This window comes from Trematomus bernacchii, unplaced genomic scaffold, assembly GCF_902827165.1.
Source record: "Trematomus bernacchii unplaced genomic scaffold, fTreBer1.1, whole genome shotgun sequence".
In the NCBI taxonomy this organism is placed as follows: Eukaryota; Metazoa; Chordata; class Actinopteri; order Perciformes; family Nototheniidae; genus Trematomus; species Trematomus bernacchii.
The window spans coordinates 3,577,730-3,597,799 of NW_022987593.1; the positions used below are offsets into that span (position 1 = coordinate 3,577,730).

The window sequence follows — 20,070 nt, forward strand, 5'->3', positions numbered from 1 at the left end:
AATTGCAGGGTTTGGTCATCCAGCTTGCTTGGGGATTATAACCTTGCGCACCGACCGAGGGTATAAATACTGAAGGCGCGCACCTCTCTGCTCAGTCTTAACCCGCAGTCCCTTTACGCACGGATCAGGCTTTTAGACGAGGACCTAGCAGCGTTAAAGGAGAGAGAAGCAGACACGGGTCATCAGGTACAGTCTCCCATACTTTATAATTTTGTTTTCTTGGGGGGAAACACCACTTTATGTCGGTGATGAACGCAGTTCCGTTGACGAGGCCGCTCCACATGCCGTCTCCGGGGTCGAGGGGTCGCCGCCACACGCTGCCGGCCAGCGAGTTCCGCTCCCTGAGCCCCGAGGATGCCATCAGCGTGTTCGAGATTGAGAGAGAAGGTAAACTACACGTTGTGCTTTACTTAATTAAATCACGTAGTTCTGTTAAAGCTTTTAAATAACTTTACGGCAGTTAGCCTTTTCCATGCTCAGTTACGCACACAGAGAGGACATTACATTACATTGAATTTAGCTTACGCTTTTGTCCAAAGCAATACACCATACAGATTCCAACTCGTAACAACAACACAAAAAGTGCTGACATATTCACTTCAAACAAGCAAGACCATTGTAAGTGCTGGTGCTGGTGCATAAGTTAAAGTCTTAAGTGCTACTTATGCCTACTTATTTTAGGGACGTTTTCTTTCTTGTAAAGGAAATTGGGATCATTCATTGTGTCTCATGGAAAAAGCAGCCTAAGGTCATGTTTTTCTTAAACGTTAAACAAAAAACAGACATTATCAACATACCTTTAAACCTATAGTAAACTTTTTTTAAATATAGATAGGATTAATTCTGGCCAACAAATGATATTTTGTATAATTATAAAGGGTGACCTGTGATTATTCTTGTAATTATTGTTAATTAAGGGTTAGGGTTAAATCTATTTAATAATATATATTTTACTTTTACCTTCAATATTGTGTGGCCCACTACAAATATAGTTACCATGGCCATTACGATCTATCCTAAATGTGTGTGTGATATGAGTTCAGGTGTCTTTGACCTGCATAACTTCCCTGGCTGTGATCCAGCATATCCTTATTTATCAAATATGGCAGTCACATGTAAGTAGGGGGACGTTATGCCCACTTTATGTCATCCAGTTTGTATAATATTCTCCTCTCCACAGCCTTCATCTCAGTGTCCGGCGAGTGTCCTCTCCACCTGGACGAGGTGCGTCACTTCCTCACCTTGTGCCCTGAGCTGTCTCTTGGCTGGTTTGAGGGGGGACGTCTGGTGGCTTTCATCATCGGCTCACTGTGGGACCAGGAGAGGCTTACCGAGGTGAGACAGAGAGCAGGACACCTGGACAGAGACTTACCTCAGGCCTAATGGCAGGGAATATGCAGAACGAGGTTCAAAACAGATTAACAGGAGAGATTTAGGGGCATATTTATGGTATAATGTCTTCAGAAAGTCAGATGGTGTGGGTAAATGTTTCACAGATTCTCATAAATGTTCAGATGTCAGAGTACGTTTCAGCATTATTATGGCCTTGAATGTTCCTTTAATATGAAATGCAGGTTGGCACACTCTTGAGGCATATAAAGAATGATAGTTAGAAAGTAAATACCAGTTGTGAGGAAAACTGTGCAATGACGTTTTGCAATAACTCAGAGAGCAAACATTCACAGAAGACAATGTGCTTAACAAGGCCAAAGATATACAGAGTCTAGAGGTTACATTAGGTTAAACATTTTAAAAACTACAAACTATAAACCTTTTAATGCTCCAACCAAAGCTAGAGAAAACACTCTTTATTTCACATGTATACCGAAGCTGTATAGTCTTCTGTCTGTGATGACTTTTCCGTCATATATTCTATGCTAACACATAGTAACAATAGAGAATCGTAAAGTCAGCAAACATTCATCAATCATCAAGTTTGTTATCATTTGCCAACATGAGCTACTGGTCATACCAGTCCAAGTAATGTTGTATCATCAAACATCCTGAGTGTGTTGAATTAGGCAACTCTCCATTTGAATGCATACTAGTTTTCTATTGTGGGAGGAACAATGTTTTATCCATCTCAAATCAAGACTGAATGAAACATCTATCTCCCAGGCAGTAGATATAGTTGGGCACTTTTAGAATTTTTCTTTAGTAAAATAGATTTAATTCAAAGAGGGATTTTTCAGTCTTTCCCCCTATTCACACACATTGATACAGAGGCAGAGGCTGCCTTAAAAGGTGCTACCAAACATTCACACACCATTGGGAATAATTTATAGCTAAGCATCTTGCTCAAGGTCGACATGTTGACAGCAGGGGCTGATGGACGACTGCTCTACCTTTTTGGCCACAGTCTTCCAAGTATATACACTTAAACAGGTTTCTCATCAATTCCACATTTCTTACGCTTCTCCCCTCCCTCTGTATTTCCCAGGATGCCCTCACTCTCCACAAGCCTCACGGGATGACCGTCCACATCCACGTCCTGGCCGTCCACAGGACTTTCCGGCAGCAGGGCAAAGGCTCCATCCTGATGTGGCGCTACCTGCAGTACCTGCGCTGCCTGCCCTACGTCCGCCGCGCCGTGCTGATGTGTGAAGACTTCCTGGTCCCCTTCTACAGGAATTCAGGCTTCAAGGTGCAGGGCCCCAGTGAGATCTCGGTGGGACCCCTTACATTTATTGAGATGATGTTCCCGGTCAGGGGCCACGCCTACATGCGACGTAACAGTGGTTATTGAGGACAGGTGGACTTCATGTGGATTCTCCCTGGATCCTCTGGGACCTGAATCCCCTCATGGACAAAGCATTATGGGACATCTGAGCAGCTTCCAGCAGCAGCAGGGTGTGTGTGATCCTCACTTTGCATAAGACAGCTTCTGAGGAATGTGCTCTGACTGTGAGTCTGCAGACAGCCGAGTGCAAAGAGCTGCCATCCAGTTGCAAGCATCAGCAGTGTGGAAAATAGTTGAAAACTTAAAATACTGCAAGAAAAAAACGATTAATTACAGCAAAGTCCTGAAAGAATGTAAGCACTTATTTATATTTGGTTTTGTATTTAACAATGAATAATTTAAGAAATGTAATATTGTATTCAATAGAACACAGTGGCCTTGTCTTTCTGTTAGTCGTTTTTTTTATATATGTATTATTTAACCAATATAACATGGTTTCATGCTCTCTATGAAACCATTGTGTCATTAAGTATATGCCCAGTACTAATTCATTCTGCCCTTCATGGTTTGGTAAAAACATCATGCCTACCACAGCATTAGAACATTTCTGTGACACTTTGTTTAACTATGATGATGACTTTGAAGGTGACTTGCCAAAGTGAACAGCTAACTTTCAAAGCCTACGAAATAAAGATTCAAAAGGGAGTGATATCATACAATAATTTAATTTAGTAGGTTAGACCCAGCTGATTATTTTATTATATTTATGTACACATGCAATCACTTTATTTAGTATTTCAGTTTTCTAAATGTTTGCTTTCAAATGATCTCGATAGCCTCCTCTTGCCTTTCCCCTCATAGACCATCGCCGCCTCTGCCTCCCGAGTCTTGAATCAAGACAAACATGTTTTTATTTACAAAGTTTTGTTCTTCATATAATAAAGCTTCTATTTTCTAGCATGTCTGCATTGATGTCATTTTGTTTTTTTACAGTTGTTCTTACCACATGGTCCATTTAGTAACTATTTTAAGGCTTTTTATCATATTGCATTTTCTTAATACTTCTTTTACAAGAATGTGTAATTAAGTTTGTGTTGCCTTTGTACAACAGATCCACAAACATATAAGGTCAGTTATTCTCACTTTAATGTATACAAATTCAACTGTTTTTGGGTCTCAATGGTGTGGCGCCAAGTACAGAAAATAATTTGATGACAGACACAACCTCAACGTTCACTAGGTAACTGAGTGAAACTCATTTTTAATAGTGACATTTATTTTAACATAACTGTGTTAACACACATATATTTTCACATATAAAACTGAAGCAAAACAAAACAGTACCTTGAAAATGACCTGAAGTTCATTTAAAATGTTCCTTTTTCATTCCAATAATCAGAATGAGTGAATATATTTGGTCCCAAAGCAAGCACAGCAGTTGTTTCTCTTCAGGTCAAAAGGCACAGTGAAGAGGTTTCCTAAAGAGAGGTGGGGGTCATTATTTACACTGCTAGAGTCCTATGTTTTATACAGACAGCCTTTACAAATGAAATACAGTGGTGTTTGCCCAACATATAACCTTGTTGCACTTAACAACTCATGTTGTCAACATGTTGATAATCAGTGAGTCAGCCCCTTAGACACACTCTCATAATCTCATAACTCACTCAGTAACTCACATAATCCTCCAACAACAGGCTTTCCTAACAGCTCGGGCCACAACAGAATCACCAACAACAACAAACCAGCTCAAAGTGAAAAGCAGGGGGAACTGTGGGAGAAATCTTTCAATTCAGGTAAACAACTTCTGACAACCATTTATCACATTGTCATCAACAACCTAACCTGGGTCATGGATTTGAAAACCAGAGCAACCAGCTGCTAGCTCCCAGACAAAAGGTAAATAGGTGAGTTTAAATGACATGTCGTCAGGACAGTTGGCATTTAAAGAGTTATAAATTACAGTAGAAAACTTTCTTGGATTCAACAAAACGGTCTGTTTAGATGATTACTCCCATGGCAATTTTACAGTAAGCATACAAAAAGGTTTAGGCACCACTGTGTTATGAGACGTTACACATATGAGACATTATGTGGCATGGACGTAAAGAAATCTGAGGGATTGTGAAGAACAACATGCAAATACAATACAAGCATCCGATGTTGTTGCTTTGGTAGGTTTGGTGTCATGTGATCATCAGCATTCAGTTGATCACAGGCAGAATGCAAAAGTCAAATGAGGCATCTTTGTAAAATGGCATAGTCTGTTTAAGGCAACTAGTGGTTTTCGATTGAAATCTTACCTTAGTTGACCACTAATATATTTCCCTTTAACAATTTCAGCTGCACAGTTAATACTTGGAACACCTTGTTAACATTAGCCTAACATATCACGGCTCCAAAAATTAGGAACAAGCCTAGTGCATACTTACAAAAGAGCGAAGATTAAAACGTTATAACTCTGAAAGCCTTTCAAGATTGATAAAACATATAGAAGCAGCAGATCTGATTGACAGCGTTTATAGCGTCACTGAAAACATGAATGAGTGGCAGCAGGAAGCGTCTGATGTGTTTCAGTTCACCGAGGCCACAAGACACCGGAAGACCCGGAACATTCTCCCTCTCATCTCAGCGGTTTGTCCTCCATAGCATTAAAGGGACAAGGGATTGTAGGCCATTGGTGATTCTTTTGGCTTCTTTCGATTGATGTGACTTTGAGCTGAAGGAACCAAAGAGTCTCTGGCGCTGTAGAGCTTTTCCTTGAGGTCAACCCAGCTCTGCACATTTTTGACGCCCTAAGTGTCTTTTCTTGTCCTTTGAATCTGCCAGCCCACTAGCTAATTAACATGCCAGGTAGTAACACACTTGATTGAGGCTGAGTTAAGTTTTTCTGAAGTCAACAAGTCAGCAGGCCGAGGAGAAGAGATTCATTCAGTTCACTTCTCATGGATGAATTGATAATAAAAAAAAATATGATGGTCACATTTTAAAAGGCTCCCGACTGGATCTGGTGACAGCTGACCCACTCATCAGTTAGAAGCTGGTGGTCAGCATGGAGACTAGTGCACCACGTCGTTAATGTCATGGTCTATATCGTACTTTTCACAGAACTTGCTCGTGAAGGGCAGGCAGGTGAGATGCTCCAGCCAGTGCCAGTTAATCGGGTAAATGTAAAACCAAACGACGAGTGAAGACACCAGCCCGATGTACGCCAACATGGAGACAGCGATGAGGATTCGTTTCCGATACTTGTCGAAGGTCCCGAAGGTGATGTAGGGCAGGAAGGCGAAGGAGAGCAGCATGCCGCTGAGGAAGCCAAAGATGTGGGCGATGTTGTCGATCCAAGGCAGGAGGCCGCACAGGAAGAGGAAGAGCACGATGCCAGACAGCTTGAGGAAGGCTTTCCAAGGCTTCTCCAGAATCTGCCAACCTTGAAACAGCTCCACAAACAGGCAAGCAAGGAGGCCGAACTGAGACCCTGCCGGACCCACCTGGAGGAGGACAGGAGAAGACATGTTACAGACTATCCCACAATTGAATTCAAAGGAAGGATTTCAGTCCCGACTAAGGTTTGCGGTCTTTAGGATCAAATTGAGGAGTACCTATGTTTGTAATTTCCTACATTCTATTGGAAGTTTGTCATGGAGAGTAGGATGCTCACAGGTTTAGGTGATCTTAACTTTGACACTCACATAGTGGGTGTTTCTCAATCTCGAGTAAAGCTGCTCCAGAGCCACTATTTCAAGCATACTACGTCATCGAGTGCCGCCGAAGTACTGTTCCAATGTCCAGCATACTCGGAATTCTACCAAGCCCGGCGTACTTCGTTTGGAGAAATTTCGAGGCTGCACATGTGTAGACTCCGCGGTCTTAAAATCCCCACAATGCTTTGCGCACGGACCAATTTCCCCAAATCTGTGGCGGAAAATGTAAGGCGGGGCCTCTCATATGACGCACACCTGCACACTTGCTAGCCTGTTCCACTCTTCGTTTTCCGAGGCTAGGAAGTATTCTTGACTCGCTTCTGAAGCAAGTGACTCGGAAGACATGTGCTACCAAGCAAGCGTACTCGACATTGAGAAACACCCAGTGTATGCTAAAGACTCACATTCTTTAGGTGACGCGAGTTGATAGCATTGTTGCTCAATTATATTTGTTTTCAAAAAGCAATTTGACTTTCGAACAACAATTAATATACTCCCCATTTGGTAGATAACACCGGGTATTACAAAGTTATTGTACTGATTGAGTTTGAATGTGTTACAGTGGAGTTATCAATAATGTTTCGATGTCGAGTACGCTTTTCCAAGCAGAAAAAAAATTAAGAAAAGTTACAATGACAGTAATTTAGGTAACACTTATTTGAACTGAAATATCTGTAGGAGAGTTTTAGTAGCACACAGTCTCCTGTTATTTTCCATCTCTGTGGAGGAACTATACTACGAGCCGTGGTCCGGCAATAAAGTGGAGCAGATTAAAGTGACGTCTGAGTTTGAAGGCTTGGCCTGGTCAAAGGCAGATGGCTAATCTTTGACGCCGTTAACCCAAACAGAACAAACAGGAAAGGAGCACAGCCGGGCGCTCCACCCACACACTCCAGACCTGAGGACCCAGCCCCAACCGTGCGGTCACTCACTCAGATGTTAGAGGATGGCGCAGAGGACACCTAGTAGAAGTTAGCTTGTTAGAAGTGGGAATGGAAACATTATAATTTAATATGTTTTCATTCGTAATGTTAATGCCGTTACCCATTACTTTGTATGGTCTGGAAAATATTATCCTCGTCTGCACATGCTCACCCACTCAATTCAAATTAAGATGTTATTCTGGAAAAACATAATCCAAGTCTCATTTATCCAGTTTATTCAATTAGCTTTAATCGGAGAGTGTTGAGAGGGGGGGATTGTGGGATGACACGTGTAAAGGCTAAAGCTGGCGTTTATTTAAAAAGATTACACATCTCAGCCTCATCCAGTTTTTCACTTTAGCCCACATAACATTATTTGGTTAACTAATAATATTCCTCAGAAATAGTAAGATTTAGGACTAATTTATGAGTTTTAGGAACAGTTCTGTTTTACTTGTGAGGTGTAATTATTACAGTCACAGCTGCTGACACAGAGTCTCCTTAACTCAACAGTTAAAGGATAATCCACTTAAACTGCCTCCTTAAGCGCCTTGACCGCCACAGTTGTGCCTTGCGTGTGCGTCCTCCGGTTATTCCTGGTGTGTGGAGACCTGTGAGTTGGTCAGCACTAAGCAGAGCTGCATGGTGGGATTTCTGGCTCTCACGTGCGTCATACTGAGAGCCACCTCATGACACACCACGCATATATCAGACCAGAGTAATTGGTGATGGCTAATGAAGTAGATAATGACAGCTTCGATGACATCAAGACATAAATACAAGAGTGAAGACTCAAGGGAAAGTGTGTCAATGTTAAATAGTTAGGTTCTTTTTTTGTTGTTCTTGTTCATGTTCATACCAAAAAGACTCAAAGCAAGCGTCAATTCTGCATAAATGTGGTCCAAAGTGCAGTAGCTGTTTACCCGCACAATGGCACAAGACTAATCCCTTAAAAGGGAACGTGTGCTTTACACAGACACAATGAAGAGAACAGACGTGCCAGTCAGAAGTGGGTAATCCAGTTTGTTTCACACGTCCAGTGTTTGTACAGATCAACAAGTGGGTTTTTGCACAGATTCCATTTTGGATTAGAAACAGTATAACAGTAGGGTTACTCATTGTTGTAAAAGCAGATTTGTGGTGCTTTTGGAAATAAGGGCACAACAATATGAATTTAAATATCAGGGGACCTTGTGGTTCATTCTTACATTTTCTCCCTGTCAGAGAAACACTCATGAGTAATTCAGAGTGAGAGAAGATGTAGGAAAAGAGAACAGCATCGATTAATCAGAGCTATTAAAAAGCATGTACAGACACACCTTATTATTTGCAGCTGACTCAGCGACCTCTCTTAATTAATCCACTTTATTAAGCAGATTAATTAAGGTAACTATGTTTAAATATAACAGATGAAGCTTCATTTTGCAGGTTTATGTCAGCAGATTTCATTATTCAGCAAGCTCCTCTTTGATTTTTTTTCAACTGAGGACAGATGTACCCAATTTACATGATGATTAAGCTTTCACCGGAATAAGAGGTGATTATTATAATTTTTCTAAAACTTGCTCAACTTTAGCCACATAAAAATCAAAATATATCCCACATTAATAAAAAACAAATCTGCAAAATACGTTTTTTTGTTTCATGTATTAATGTGATGAAGGTAAAATCCGGATTTGGTTGCAACCAACAGAAGCCAAACCAATGACTGCCTAAAAAGTTAGATCCATTCTCAACTTTAAAGCTATGATCAGTGTTTGTAAATGTCAGCAGAGGATTTACTTCAGGTGATCCAAGATCATTAGGGAATGCTGTACTCTCTAAGGCCCCGGCTCCACGAGGACGAAAACGGGTTGAATCCGCATATTTCTCATGCGTATAGCCCTCTAAGCTCGACGACGCCGTAAGGGAAACGTAGAAACAGACCCCGCAAACGACAACGGGTCCAAAGGTGGATAGATCTGGGAACGGAGCGCTCTGGGGGGTCCAACGGGGCCGTGGAGTCGCCTATACGGTCATTCGTTTTCATAGCCCCGCCTCTCCCTGCAGGGTTGCTATCGTGCTCCAGTCGCTACTGACCATGCTACAGTTCTTTGTGCAACATCTACAGGAGCTCCTCCTTGAATTCAGATTATTTATCTTTATCTCGATATGGACATAAACGCGAGTGAAGTCTAATCTGACAGGACGGAGACACGCAGCTCCTGCCGCTGTGATGCAGCGGGAGCAAAACACACACTTCAAGTCAGATCATCACCCTTAGCTATTTTAATTACCTCTCAAACTACCTAAACTAGTTATAAATATGTTCATTTTTACTGTCGGGTCACTCATTACAGGATCAGCTGCTGCATGAGACAGACACTGACGCTGTGAGAAGAGAGGAAAAAGAGATGTATTTGATGATTATATATCATTATATAGAGTCGTTATTCATTTGTTTTAAAGCTCAATAAATAACAATGAAGACCTTTGACCGGCACTTTTATAATTTTGTCCGGAAGATTTAAACTTTAACACACGCTGACCGGCGAAAAACTCTGCCCGGTTCTGTCGGCCCCCACCGCGGAGAATACACAGAAGTGCAGCCATGACAACCATTCTTCTTCGCTGCTTTTGTGGAGGAAGTTGCTGCTTTTGTGGAGGAAGTTACAGCGCCACGTACAGGTTCGGCATATGTACTGCAGCTTTTCCAGCGTTTGGATGTAAACGGAGCCGTCTCGTGGAGCTTGACACAATCCGGTGTATATTGCGTGGGGACGGAAGGTTTTTTGCGGTTGCATTTGCGTTACTCCGATGCGTTTTGCCGTATTTGTCCTCGTGGAGCCGGGGCCTTAAACATACACCACCTGAGGAACAGTGCTCTTAGTTGGTTGGCAGTGCTCTCCTGATTGGAATTAAGCTCAGTTTCTCCAGGCACTTTAACAGTTAACACTACGAGGCGTTTGCCCCTCCAGACCTTTCTTGATTGGCGTCAGAGCTGCTTGAATAATCCCCAGTATGAGAAATTCCCTTCCAGTAAGGGAGCCAAGGTAATCTAAGGTAAGCTGACTGAGAAAAGCAGGCAAGCAGACCACAGTTACAATGGAAATTCTGATAGTTATGCCTTTTGAAAAACGTTTTGTGACAGCATCAGAAACTGCTGGAATATGGTTCATGTGGGTCATTCAGACCATATTCAGCAGCTATAAAGTCTGAATGTAGAGGCGGCCCGGAGGAAAACTGACCTCAGCTCTGTAGGGCAGGAACAGGGCGGAGGCGATGTTTCCAGTGATACCGCTGAGGATGTAAATGATGGAGATGCGGACCCAGCCTGCCAGCTTCTCCAGGTCTCTCAGGATGGTCATCTGGAAGATCACCGACACCAAGCAGTGCATCAGCCTGCACACACACACACACACACACACACACACACACACACACACACACACACACACACACACACACACACACACACACACACACACACACACACACACACACACACACACACACACACACACACACACACACACACACACACACACCACACACACACACACACACACACACACCACACACACACACACACACACACACACACACCACACACACACACACACACACACACACACACACACACACACACACACACACACACACACACACACACACACACACACACACACACACACACACACACACACACACACACACACACACACACACACACACACAGAATTTAACATACATCCAGTCTGCTGGTATTTCAGCTGGTGCTGGGCAATAATTCAATATGATAATTGATTGACCTCAATGGAGTATACTCTAAGTATATGCACTAAGTATCAGTATTCACATGAGTGAGCAGCTCACGGGCTCTTGGGGCCTCAATTAGTAATACTGCATTCAGTTTGAATCCTGAAGGATGCTGACAATGAAACCTAGTAATTATTCATAGCAAAATGACTGAGGCAGCTCATTGACTCAGCGTAATAGGCTTAACACTTTGTCAAAGCATAATATACATTCTTTCACGGCTCTTTAGCTGTTATGGAAAGTTACATGTGCAGTAGAGACATCTATACTTGAATGGCTGACTCAACTTAAATGATCAGAAAACAAGCAAACAATACTAACAAATAAGAGCCTTATCTATGTTTTGTAAAAATGATAACTTAGGATGTCTACGGATGTTTGTGAGTGTTGCGGTGCGTACCCAGCATGGAGGAAGAGAGAGAGCCAGAGCCGGTAGAACTGATCAGGAACATCAGGGTTGAGGAACGGCAACAAGCCACACACATCATCCAGACAGTGGATCTGCACAAGAGAAGCTTATGGGTTCAGAAATGTACCAACACACTGGCAGAAACACACACACAAACCTCATGCACACACACTACCTGTGAGCAGACTGTGGCTTCCTCATGGAAGTAACCATGCATGAAAGAGCAATACTCTCTGGTCGTGATCTCACATCTACAGGAGGGACAAGTAAAAAGCAATTTAAGTTTCCTCGGAGACTCTGGGATTTCAACGGATTAAGAGGTGGAACAGAGAACTAAAGGTCACACGTCTCACACGTCTCACCTGCCCTTCGTTCCTATGCAGCACGGCCGTCCCTTGATTTTACAGTCCATGTGTCTGTAGCCGGTGTGGTTCCACTGCTTTGGTAATGTACACACCTGGAGAGGGACAAGCAAGAAGCCATTACACAGAGATAATGTAAAGGCTTCAAAACAATCTTTTATTGTATTTCCTGTTGCAGACCTTAGACACAATTGATTCAAATGAGGGCTGGACTGAAAGTAATTATAGTACCGTAAGTTTGTTCTAATTAAATACCATATCTATCTGCATTCACTTGGCATGCCATGAAGACGCCATCACTTTATATATGGTGACAAAACTGGATGTCATTTAAAATGTTTAAAATAGATTTAAAAGAAAAGATAAACTCACTAAACTCAATCTAATGTATTAGTATCGAGGTTTTTCATTTATATTTTAGAGTGACAACTTCATACCTATGATAAAAAAACATAAAAATGATAATACAAAAAACCTAAATGAACCCTTCAAATTCAAAATATACATGTGGTATCACATTTGGTATATGTCTTGATAACACGAAGAACGTAAGTGTAGAAAATAAATTTCCATATTAGTAGCAGTGTGTCCCCTTACCGGCCACTTGGTGATGTCATTCAGCCACACATGAGGCTCTGCAGAGGCGGGCTCTTCACACACTCTGGTCCCAACATGCAACACACAAGACACAAAAGAGGACATTAAATTACAAGCAAATGTTGGCATTCAATTCACTTAAAATTCATAGTGAAAACGACGTGATATTTTTTTGTCCATATATCATGTGGCACAATGACCACATACGCATCATCTCACCTGGGGTCCTGGTGACAGACAGAACCAGACGACCTGTTGATGTCCACTGGCTCATCCTTCCATTTAATAAACGTGGCCAGCGTCTCCTGCATATACAGGATTTTATTTCAGCATTTGTTTACAAAAAAACTAAGGAATTCAATCTTTAAAAGAAGAATAATAATCCCCGTTTAAACCCCAATGTTTAGGGTTAAGGTGTATTTATTGGCTTGGGTTTTGGTTGTTTGCAATCTAACAGCTTTATGCATTTAATCTGTCTCACTGGAGCTTTAAGGCACTCACCAAAAATATAAACATATCAGCTTACAAAAAAATGTGATCCACCCCAAAAAATATTTTTGTATTGAAAAAGGTAATTTTTTACAATTATTACGATTATAACTACAGATTATAATCGGACATTCAAGTGTTTGTTTAGGAGCGTACGCTGTTCTAGTCTGTGTCTAACTTAATCATGAATTTCCCAAAGATGTTTTCAATTGCAATTTTTTGTACAAATTCATAAAATGTTTCTTTCCCTGACTTCTTTCTCAAATCAAAGCAAGGTTTCTTATCCTGCAGGGCTAATTAAATAAAGTTGAAGGATAATGTGCTTACGGAGCAGTCGGGCTTGAGTGTCTGCACGCATCCGGAGTTATCATTCTGAACGCAGCAGCCCGACTCTCTCTCCAGATCTCTGGCCTTCTGGATCAGACTGACTATCTGAGTGTCCTTACGGATGCACGGGGAGAACTTGGCCCCCAGGTGGATCAAGTCGTCCTGAAAAATTGAGGAATTTATTAAAAGATACTGAAACCTGGCAACCCACACAAAGTTAAGTGATTTACAGAGTAGTACAAATTAAAAACATGTTCTATATGTGCATTTTATTTAGGTGCAGATTAACTTCTCTATCTTTTGACAAGTTGTAAAGACATTTCTTCGTAATACTAGCTACTTGAAACTTAATAAAGCGAGACCTTGCATGCGGTAAACAAAAATAATCTGCAACCCATTTCACAGAGGAAGTTTAGAGCCTGATAAGTGCAACAGTGTGACAGGAAATGCAGTACGTGATAAAGTCACAAGCTTAAGGGGGTGTAACCACACATCAGGCGAGGCAAAAAGTGTGTAGTGTTACCAACGATACACAACTCTGTGAACATTTTAGAAAAAGGGTGAATATGTCTTATTTGTTTTACAATCTGGCTGTATGTAAGAATTGCCGTACAACATTTAAGGAACATTTCACTTAAGTTTCATAATCCAAGACCAAGTTTACTGTAAGAGAAATAAGTGAAAATATAGTGAAATACAGCAGCTGAACTGACACCAGCAGCAGACTCACAGAGCTGGGACCAACCCAGAAGTTCTCCTGTTGGATATACTTGACGCTCTCATAAATGCCTTTGTTCTTCAGCACCTACAGAGGGCGACAGAGGGACACCGTTGGGAAATGATCTGCTAAACACACAGCATAATTAGCAGAAAACTAAACATTTAAAATTCTTTGTTCAATATTCATTTATGAGTCTTAAATGTGACGGATTGGATTGCATCATATTGTTGAAGGTATTGCGTGTGCTTTCTTTATTTAATGCATTCAGCCATGTATTGATTGAGCAGATGATATAAGTGCACCCAGACAGCAGGTATTCCTGCATAAAAAACACTTTGGCAGTGCAGATAGCAGGATGTGTGTGTACTCTTGTTAGTCAAATGCAACCAATAATGCAAAAAAAAGTCAACTCAGTCAGTATCTCACAGTAATCCTCTAAGTTTGGAGATTCACTCACCAGTTCAGACGAAGAATGTTGTGCAAACCCCACAGGGGCAAAGCCGTATGTACAGCAGGCCAGCAATGTGATTACTATGTGGACAAACGTGATCCAGTAGGCAAAGTAAGGCCTAAAATACACAGCAGAGAAGCACCATACATTAAGTGAAGCGAACACATGGGCCAGGAGTCAAACATCACATTATATGGAAGACAAATGTATTTCTTTGTTTAAATTTGTGTAAAACTGTTCATATTGTAGCAAATTACAATAACTTGTATCTTTCTTCTCTCCAGAGGTTTAATGTCACTTTTGACTGCAAGAAATCCCCCCCACAGAAGAAAAATAGTTCCCACCAAAGGTTAGTTTTCTCTAGCTGACTGAGGTCTACTAGGTAGTTTCATTCCCGACCTGTGGCTGTGGATGTCCTCCAGCTGCTTCTGGATGTTGCTGCTGATGCTGCGTCGGTAGTTGCGGTTCAGCCACTTCCCCACAACGCCCATGCCGTACTGACGCTTTTGTTTGTCAAAGGCAAAGTGCTTGACTTGGGAGGCGATGCGACCCCCCCCGACGAGGATGGCTCTTTTCGTGGCCTGCCATCGGTGTCCTGGGTGTTCGAGAAATGTCCTTACTGGAGCGGAAGAAAGGCATTCAAGGATAATAGAGGGAGAGAGTTAGTTGTGAAGGGAGCAGTAAGGTGGCGTTCAGACAGATTAGGAAGGAGAAAAAATGGACATGTGAAAAAGAAAAGATGCATTTAAAACGTGATAAAATAATAATTTCTAATATGAAGGAAACAAAGTATGTAGGCATAACGTGTAACTCTTCTTTGTTACTAGAAAGTACTGATAAGTAGCTTCAACACGGCTTTTGTGAATGAGAAAACTAGGGATTTCTAAATATTGCACTCGGGACTAAAGGAGTGTGGGTGTTAACAGTATTCTGACTTTCCTAACGTAGCTTTTTGTGTATTTACTTACAGGCTGGGGAACTTCTGGTCTGGATACTCGCAGGGAGCAAAAGCTGCAGACATGGGCGGAGATTCAAATACGTCATCAGCCATAGAGTACAACTCACCATGGGCATCGACCTACACGGGAAAAACAATGGAGAGCAACAATTATTAGCAGCCAGGCCTCATATGTTTAAACAACAACACCCTGATCCTGCTGAAGCAAGGAGGGTGAAGAAACAGGTTATTTCTGTCAAACATCAGATTTTTGAATAGATTTGACATAAAGAAGGGGTATCAGGGTGATAGACGTTTGACCGTAATAATAATTTAGATATAAACGTATAGAAAAAGGAAGAAAGAAGGATCAACAAGGCAGAAGTGGTCGCTGAACAGACGCTGATATAAGAAATGAACAGTGAAAGTGAAACACAGTGTTGAAGAAGTGCGACTGCTGACATTACCAGAAGAAAAAAGGAAATTGCAAAAGAAAGTTGCAGCAAAGAGACAATTTGTCGCCAAAGCGCCGACAGGAGGATAGAGAGTGTGTGCTGACCTTGCTGAAGAAGAGCGACTCGGACGTGTCTGCAGAGTCCACGGTGTCATCGTCCATCCAGCTGGGCCTGATGAAGCTCCTCTTGGGGAAACTGCGACCTGTCTGCGAGCCTGCCAACCCATTACGACCCTGAACAAAATTTGTGCATTAGTTATTTTACACATGCATAATGTTTCATAAGTTCTGACCATCTTAGAAATAAAAACAATTAAAACACTAAAGGTATTTCATGTATTAGAGGTATTTGCAGAATATGAGATAACAACCGGCCAGGTATATTTTTTGGTAGCCAACCCACCTTCAGCAGGTTGGATGCGGCCCGGATGCTCATGCGGGCGACAGACTCTCTCTTGCGCCTGGGGAGGCGGCTGTAGCCGGAGCGCTGGCTGGTGAAGGAGCTGAGCGAGGTGAACCCCGGGGTGATGGGACCCCCCTGAGTGGCGTAAGGCGTCCTGGGGGAGCGACTGTCCACGTCATCTGGGCAGCGGAAGGCCCGCCCCCGTGCCAGGGGATCAACAATCTACCAGAAACAGAGAATAAATACATATTTGTACCGTCAACTTGGCTAAAACTCTCTCTCGTGTGTGTACATGTTTGTGTGTAAAGCAAATGAAAAAAATAATGGGGCTAAATAAAAACTCTCATCACTGGAAAAGTGTCAAAAAACAGGTGAACGTAGGTATGAGATAAAGAAGAAAAGGAAATAAAATAGTGGATGATTAGTAGATGAGAAGAGCTGGCAGTGACTTGATCCATCTGGAGAACAGATGGTCCACGTCTGTCACCTCACAGCTATCTACTTTATTAAATCCAGACACATTTTCCCTCTTTAAAAACTATCATTGCTATTTACTCCTGTTCTTCCAGAGAGACCTCTAAGCTTCATAAATCATACAGGTTGAACATTGTTAATGTTATGACACAATACCTAGCGAGTGGAAAGACCCCATGATTCAGACAGCTGTGTCTGTAACTTATATCCATGGTAGGATATTTTGGAATCAGGATATTAAAGATATTTCTCAACAAGTTATGTTGAATAAAACCTCACTATGTGAATAATTGGCTGGATATGAAAACGTAATTTGAGAAACACAGTATGTTTCTGTGGACCATAGATTACCTTGGGCATCTTGTATGCTGCTGGTGACTCCAGGCCCTGGTCGAAGCTGGTGGCCGTATCAGGCTCTCTGTACTGGACCTTCAGCTTACCGTAGCGCTGGCTGCAGTGGCGCAGGCTCTTCCTGTGCCATACCTGCTGCTTCGTCTCACAGTCTTCCCCCACCCCAAACCACTGGGCTGTATTCCTACACATACAGAGAGAAAAGGGATGCTGATGAATGCTGACAAATTGCTGTAAATGATTATAAACTAACTCATAATGCTGCTCTGTCCCCCATTCGCCGAATCCCTGATGTTTTCTAGAGCCTCACCGGACTCCACCCGACCTTCTTGTGAGCGTTACTAGCCTAACATGCAGCCACCACTGTAATCTAGATCTGCAAATATAATACTAATATCATTAGCGTAGCCTTATCTTATTGAAAATGCTCAGACATACTGTGTTTAATGAAAAGACATGCATTTTAGCCTTTTTGTACTGAACTCTTTCCCTTCTCACTCAATATAACTTGAGGGCTCTTGTGATCCATTCACATCATGTTTGCTTTTTCATAGACAATTCATCTGTTGTTGATCATGTCTATTGATCAGGGATCCTGAAGAGGATTTTTGCTTAGAAAGGAAAAGCACTTGCCTTTCTTGGATAATACACTTTAGTGACATGTTTTTTGAGTTTTTTTAAAAGAGCTAATGACCACTCCGACAGTTCATATTCATCGTAAGTTTCCAAGAGGTCAGAATTGACTCGAGAACAACATGAATACAAAAATAAAATAAACATGACTTAAACAACAGTTTCTTCTTTTTACCTGCGGATGCTTTGTGAGAGCGATGTTTGTCTTCCAAACTTTGCCCTTCTGTCTCTGAAAGTGAAGCCTCCGTCTCCTGCTCCGTCTCCTGCTCCGTCTCCATCTCTGGCTCCATCTCTGGCTCCATCTCTGGCTCCATCTCTGGCTCCATCTCTGGCTCCACTGATGCTCTCTGACACAGAACCAGGTGCTTGACCACCTGCGCTTTTTTTCAGGGACGGTCGTAGAGGCTGACCAGAGGAAAAGGAGAAAAAAGTAAAACAATTATCAATGTGAATAGTGCCTACACAGAGTGGACAAATGTGCTATTTATTACATTAATCTAAATAAAGCAGCAGCAGTGGGATGGATAATTATGAATGTCTACAGTACTTAACCAGCCAATTAGCAGACTGCAGGGAACACCTCCAACGATAGCATTATTCAAAACCTAAGACTATTACGAAAGTAATCATGTCATTATTGTAATGACTACAATACTCTTTCTCAGATGCAAGACTAAATCCAAGTATTGAGATATTTGGATTAAGTGCACGTTTAATGCACACAGTCGTGTTCAGTCAATATTTTGTGTGGTCGGGTATTGCTAAAAGGGCCCTGCTCTCTTAAACACCTACTTGTGTATGCTGTTTTATAGTGTTCTTCAACTATGTGGGGTGCAGTGACTCCTGTGAGTCCATTATCTTAACCGTCAGTGATTTTGCAGACGGTGAAGCTAATGGTGTTGTCATTCAGAGAGATAATGGGGCCCGAAGCAAGCGGTAAGTGAGCCATAAGCTCAGGTTGTGAAGATACACGGAGCCACTTTCAGAGTACTATGGTTGCAATTGATCAATTCTACGATCTTAGACACTTCATGCAGGATTTGTTCATTTAAATCGCTCTATAGATTTGACATTGACGAGTCAAGCTAATCAAGATGAGCATGAGTAAATCACAGGTAAATGTTGTGTTGGACTCACTTTCTGTAGATAGTCATATTTGGTGAAAGCACCAACAGACAATAAAAGCACACACAAAATAAGACTGTACTGTTATGTTTTATTGATAAGGAAAAATTATAAAAAATGTAAATGTTTTCTAATGTACATTTTAGAAGTAACTACAGTACATTGATATGTGTATTAGAATGGGAATACTACAGTTAGCAGCCTGAGTGTAGGGCCCCTGTTTATGCGTCTTCATTTCTCTTTTGTAAAAACTAAGCTACAGTACATGCCCAAGTCCACACGTTATTTGCATGTTTATTGCACTGGTTGCTCTTTAGTTTAACCATAACATGCTCGATTAAACGTACCTACTCCTTTGTGAGCTGAAATGCCATTGTATATTGTTGTGTGCATGGGGTTCACAGAGGGAAATGTATGGCCTTGTGCCCTTTAACTAGAAGACAGCTGTTTAAAATGCCTCCTGTCTGAGCAGACGGCAAATTCAGAGGTACAGGGGAAGAGAATGCTACAGCACGCTTTAATCACTTTTATACTGCTGTAAGTATTTTTGTACCTCTCTGTGCATATTGAAACTAGGGGTGGGCGATACCACAACATCTGGGTTCGATCCGATACCAAGTATTTCAGGGCCAGTATCGCCGATACTTTTTAAAATGAAAAGCGTCTTATGTACTTTCATGTAGGGGAGAGCTGCATGACATGGTTTTTGAGCTGAATGCATCATAGACTAAATCTGAATTCATTTTCATGATTAAAGACAGGACAGTTTTTATAGACAAATAAACGTTTTACTTTTGCAAATTTAAAGTGACAAACATGAAAAATAACAATACAAAGTGGCCACAGTAGCAAACTGCCTTCTTGCACACTTCACAGTTTGCTAAGTTTTCATTAACAGTTGTGATAGCTCCACACAACGCTCCTCTTTCTCTCAGCCATCATGCACGTGTGTGTGTGTGTGTGTGTGTGTGTGTGTGTGTGTGTGTGTGTGTGTGTGTGTGTGTGTGTGTGTGTGTGTGTGTGTGTGTGTGTGTGTGTGTGTGTGTGTGTGTCGCACTCGCGAGTCGCTGGCTGCTGCTGTCCTGCCCTGCTGACTGCTGATAATCGGCGTTCAGGCAGGGTGCGGCGCTGCGAGAGAAGATAGCGCATATACTTGTGTTCGTCTGCACATAGTTTTTGATGAAATTGACAAGTAGAGGAGAGGGGGGAAACAAGTATAAAAGTATCGATCC

At 41.9% G+C, this 20,070-nt stretch overlaps 2 protein-coding genes across 2 annotated transcripts in view; one reads left to right on the forward strand and one right to left on the reverse strand.

Moving 5' to 3' along the window:
* The first annotated feature begins 101 nt into the window (after positions 1-101).
* aanat1 (arylalkylamine N-acetyltransferase 1) lies at positions 102-3,721 on the forward strand. Its single transcript, XM_034130415.1, has 3 exons — positions 102-387; positions 1,181-1,335; positions 2,441-3,721. The coding sequence occupies exons 1-3, from the start codon at positions 240-242 to the stop codon at positions 2,744-2,746; spliced, it is 609 nt and encodes a 202-aa protein (XP_033986306.1). The 5' UTR covers positions 102-239; the 3' UTR covers positions 2,747-3,721.
* Positions 3,722-3,906: 185 nt separating this feature from the next.
* LOC117482325 (inactive rhomboid protein 2-like) overlaps positions 3,907-20,070 on the reverse strand; it is a 30,871-nt gene continuing 14,707 nt past the window's right edge. Inside the window, 17 exon segments of the mRNA XM_034130416.1 lie at positions 3,907-6,171; positions 10,535-10,688; positions 11,506-11,606; positions 11,690-11,765; positions 11,877-11,971; positions 12,474-12,537; positions 12,693-12,778; positions 13,290-13,451; positions 14,020-14,094; positions 14,468-14,579; positions 14,861-15,015; positions 15,017-15,080; positions 15,430-15,539; positions 15,958-16,086; positions 16,256-16,477; positions 17,081-17,264; positions 17,889-18,118. Coding sequence (XP_033986307.1) covers positions 5,740-6,171; positions 10,535-10,688; positions 11,506-11,606; positions 11,690-11,765; positions 11,877-11,971; positions 12,474-12,537; positions 12,693-12,778; positions 13,290-13,451; positions 14,020-14,094; positions 14,468-14,579; positions 14,861-15,015; positions 15,017-15,080; positions 15,430-15,539; positions 15,958-16,086; positions 16,256-16,477; positions 17,081-17,264; positions 17,889-18,118 — 2,451 coding nt within the window. The 3' untranslated portion in view covers positions 3,907-5,739.

Excerpts from the sequence above, each read along its gene's own strand:
- aanat1 (XM_034130415.1), top strand. The coding sequence starts at position 240 with ATGTCGGTGATGAACGCAGTTCCGTTGACGAGGCCGCTCCACATGCCG. Across the intron at positions 388-1,180 it reads GTTCGAGATTGAGAGAGAAG|CCTTCATCTCAGTGTCCGGC; the intron begins GTAAACTACACG and ends TCCTCTCCACAG. Across the intron at positions 1,336-2,440 it reads ACCAGGAGAGGCTTACCGAG|GATGCCCTCACTCTCCACAA; the intron begins GTGAGACAGAGA and ends TGTATTTCCCAG.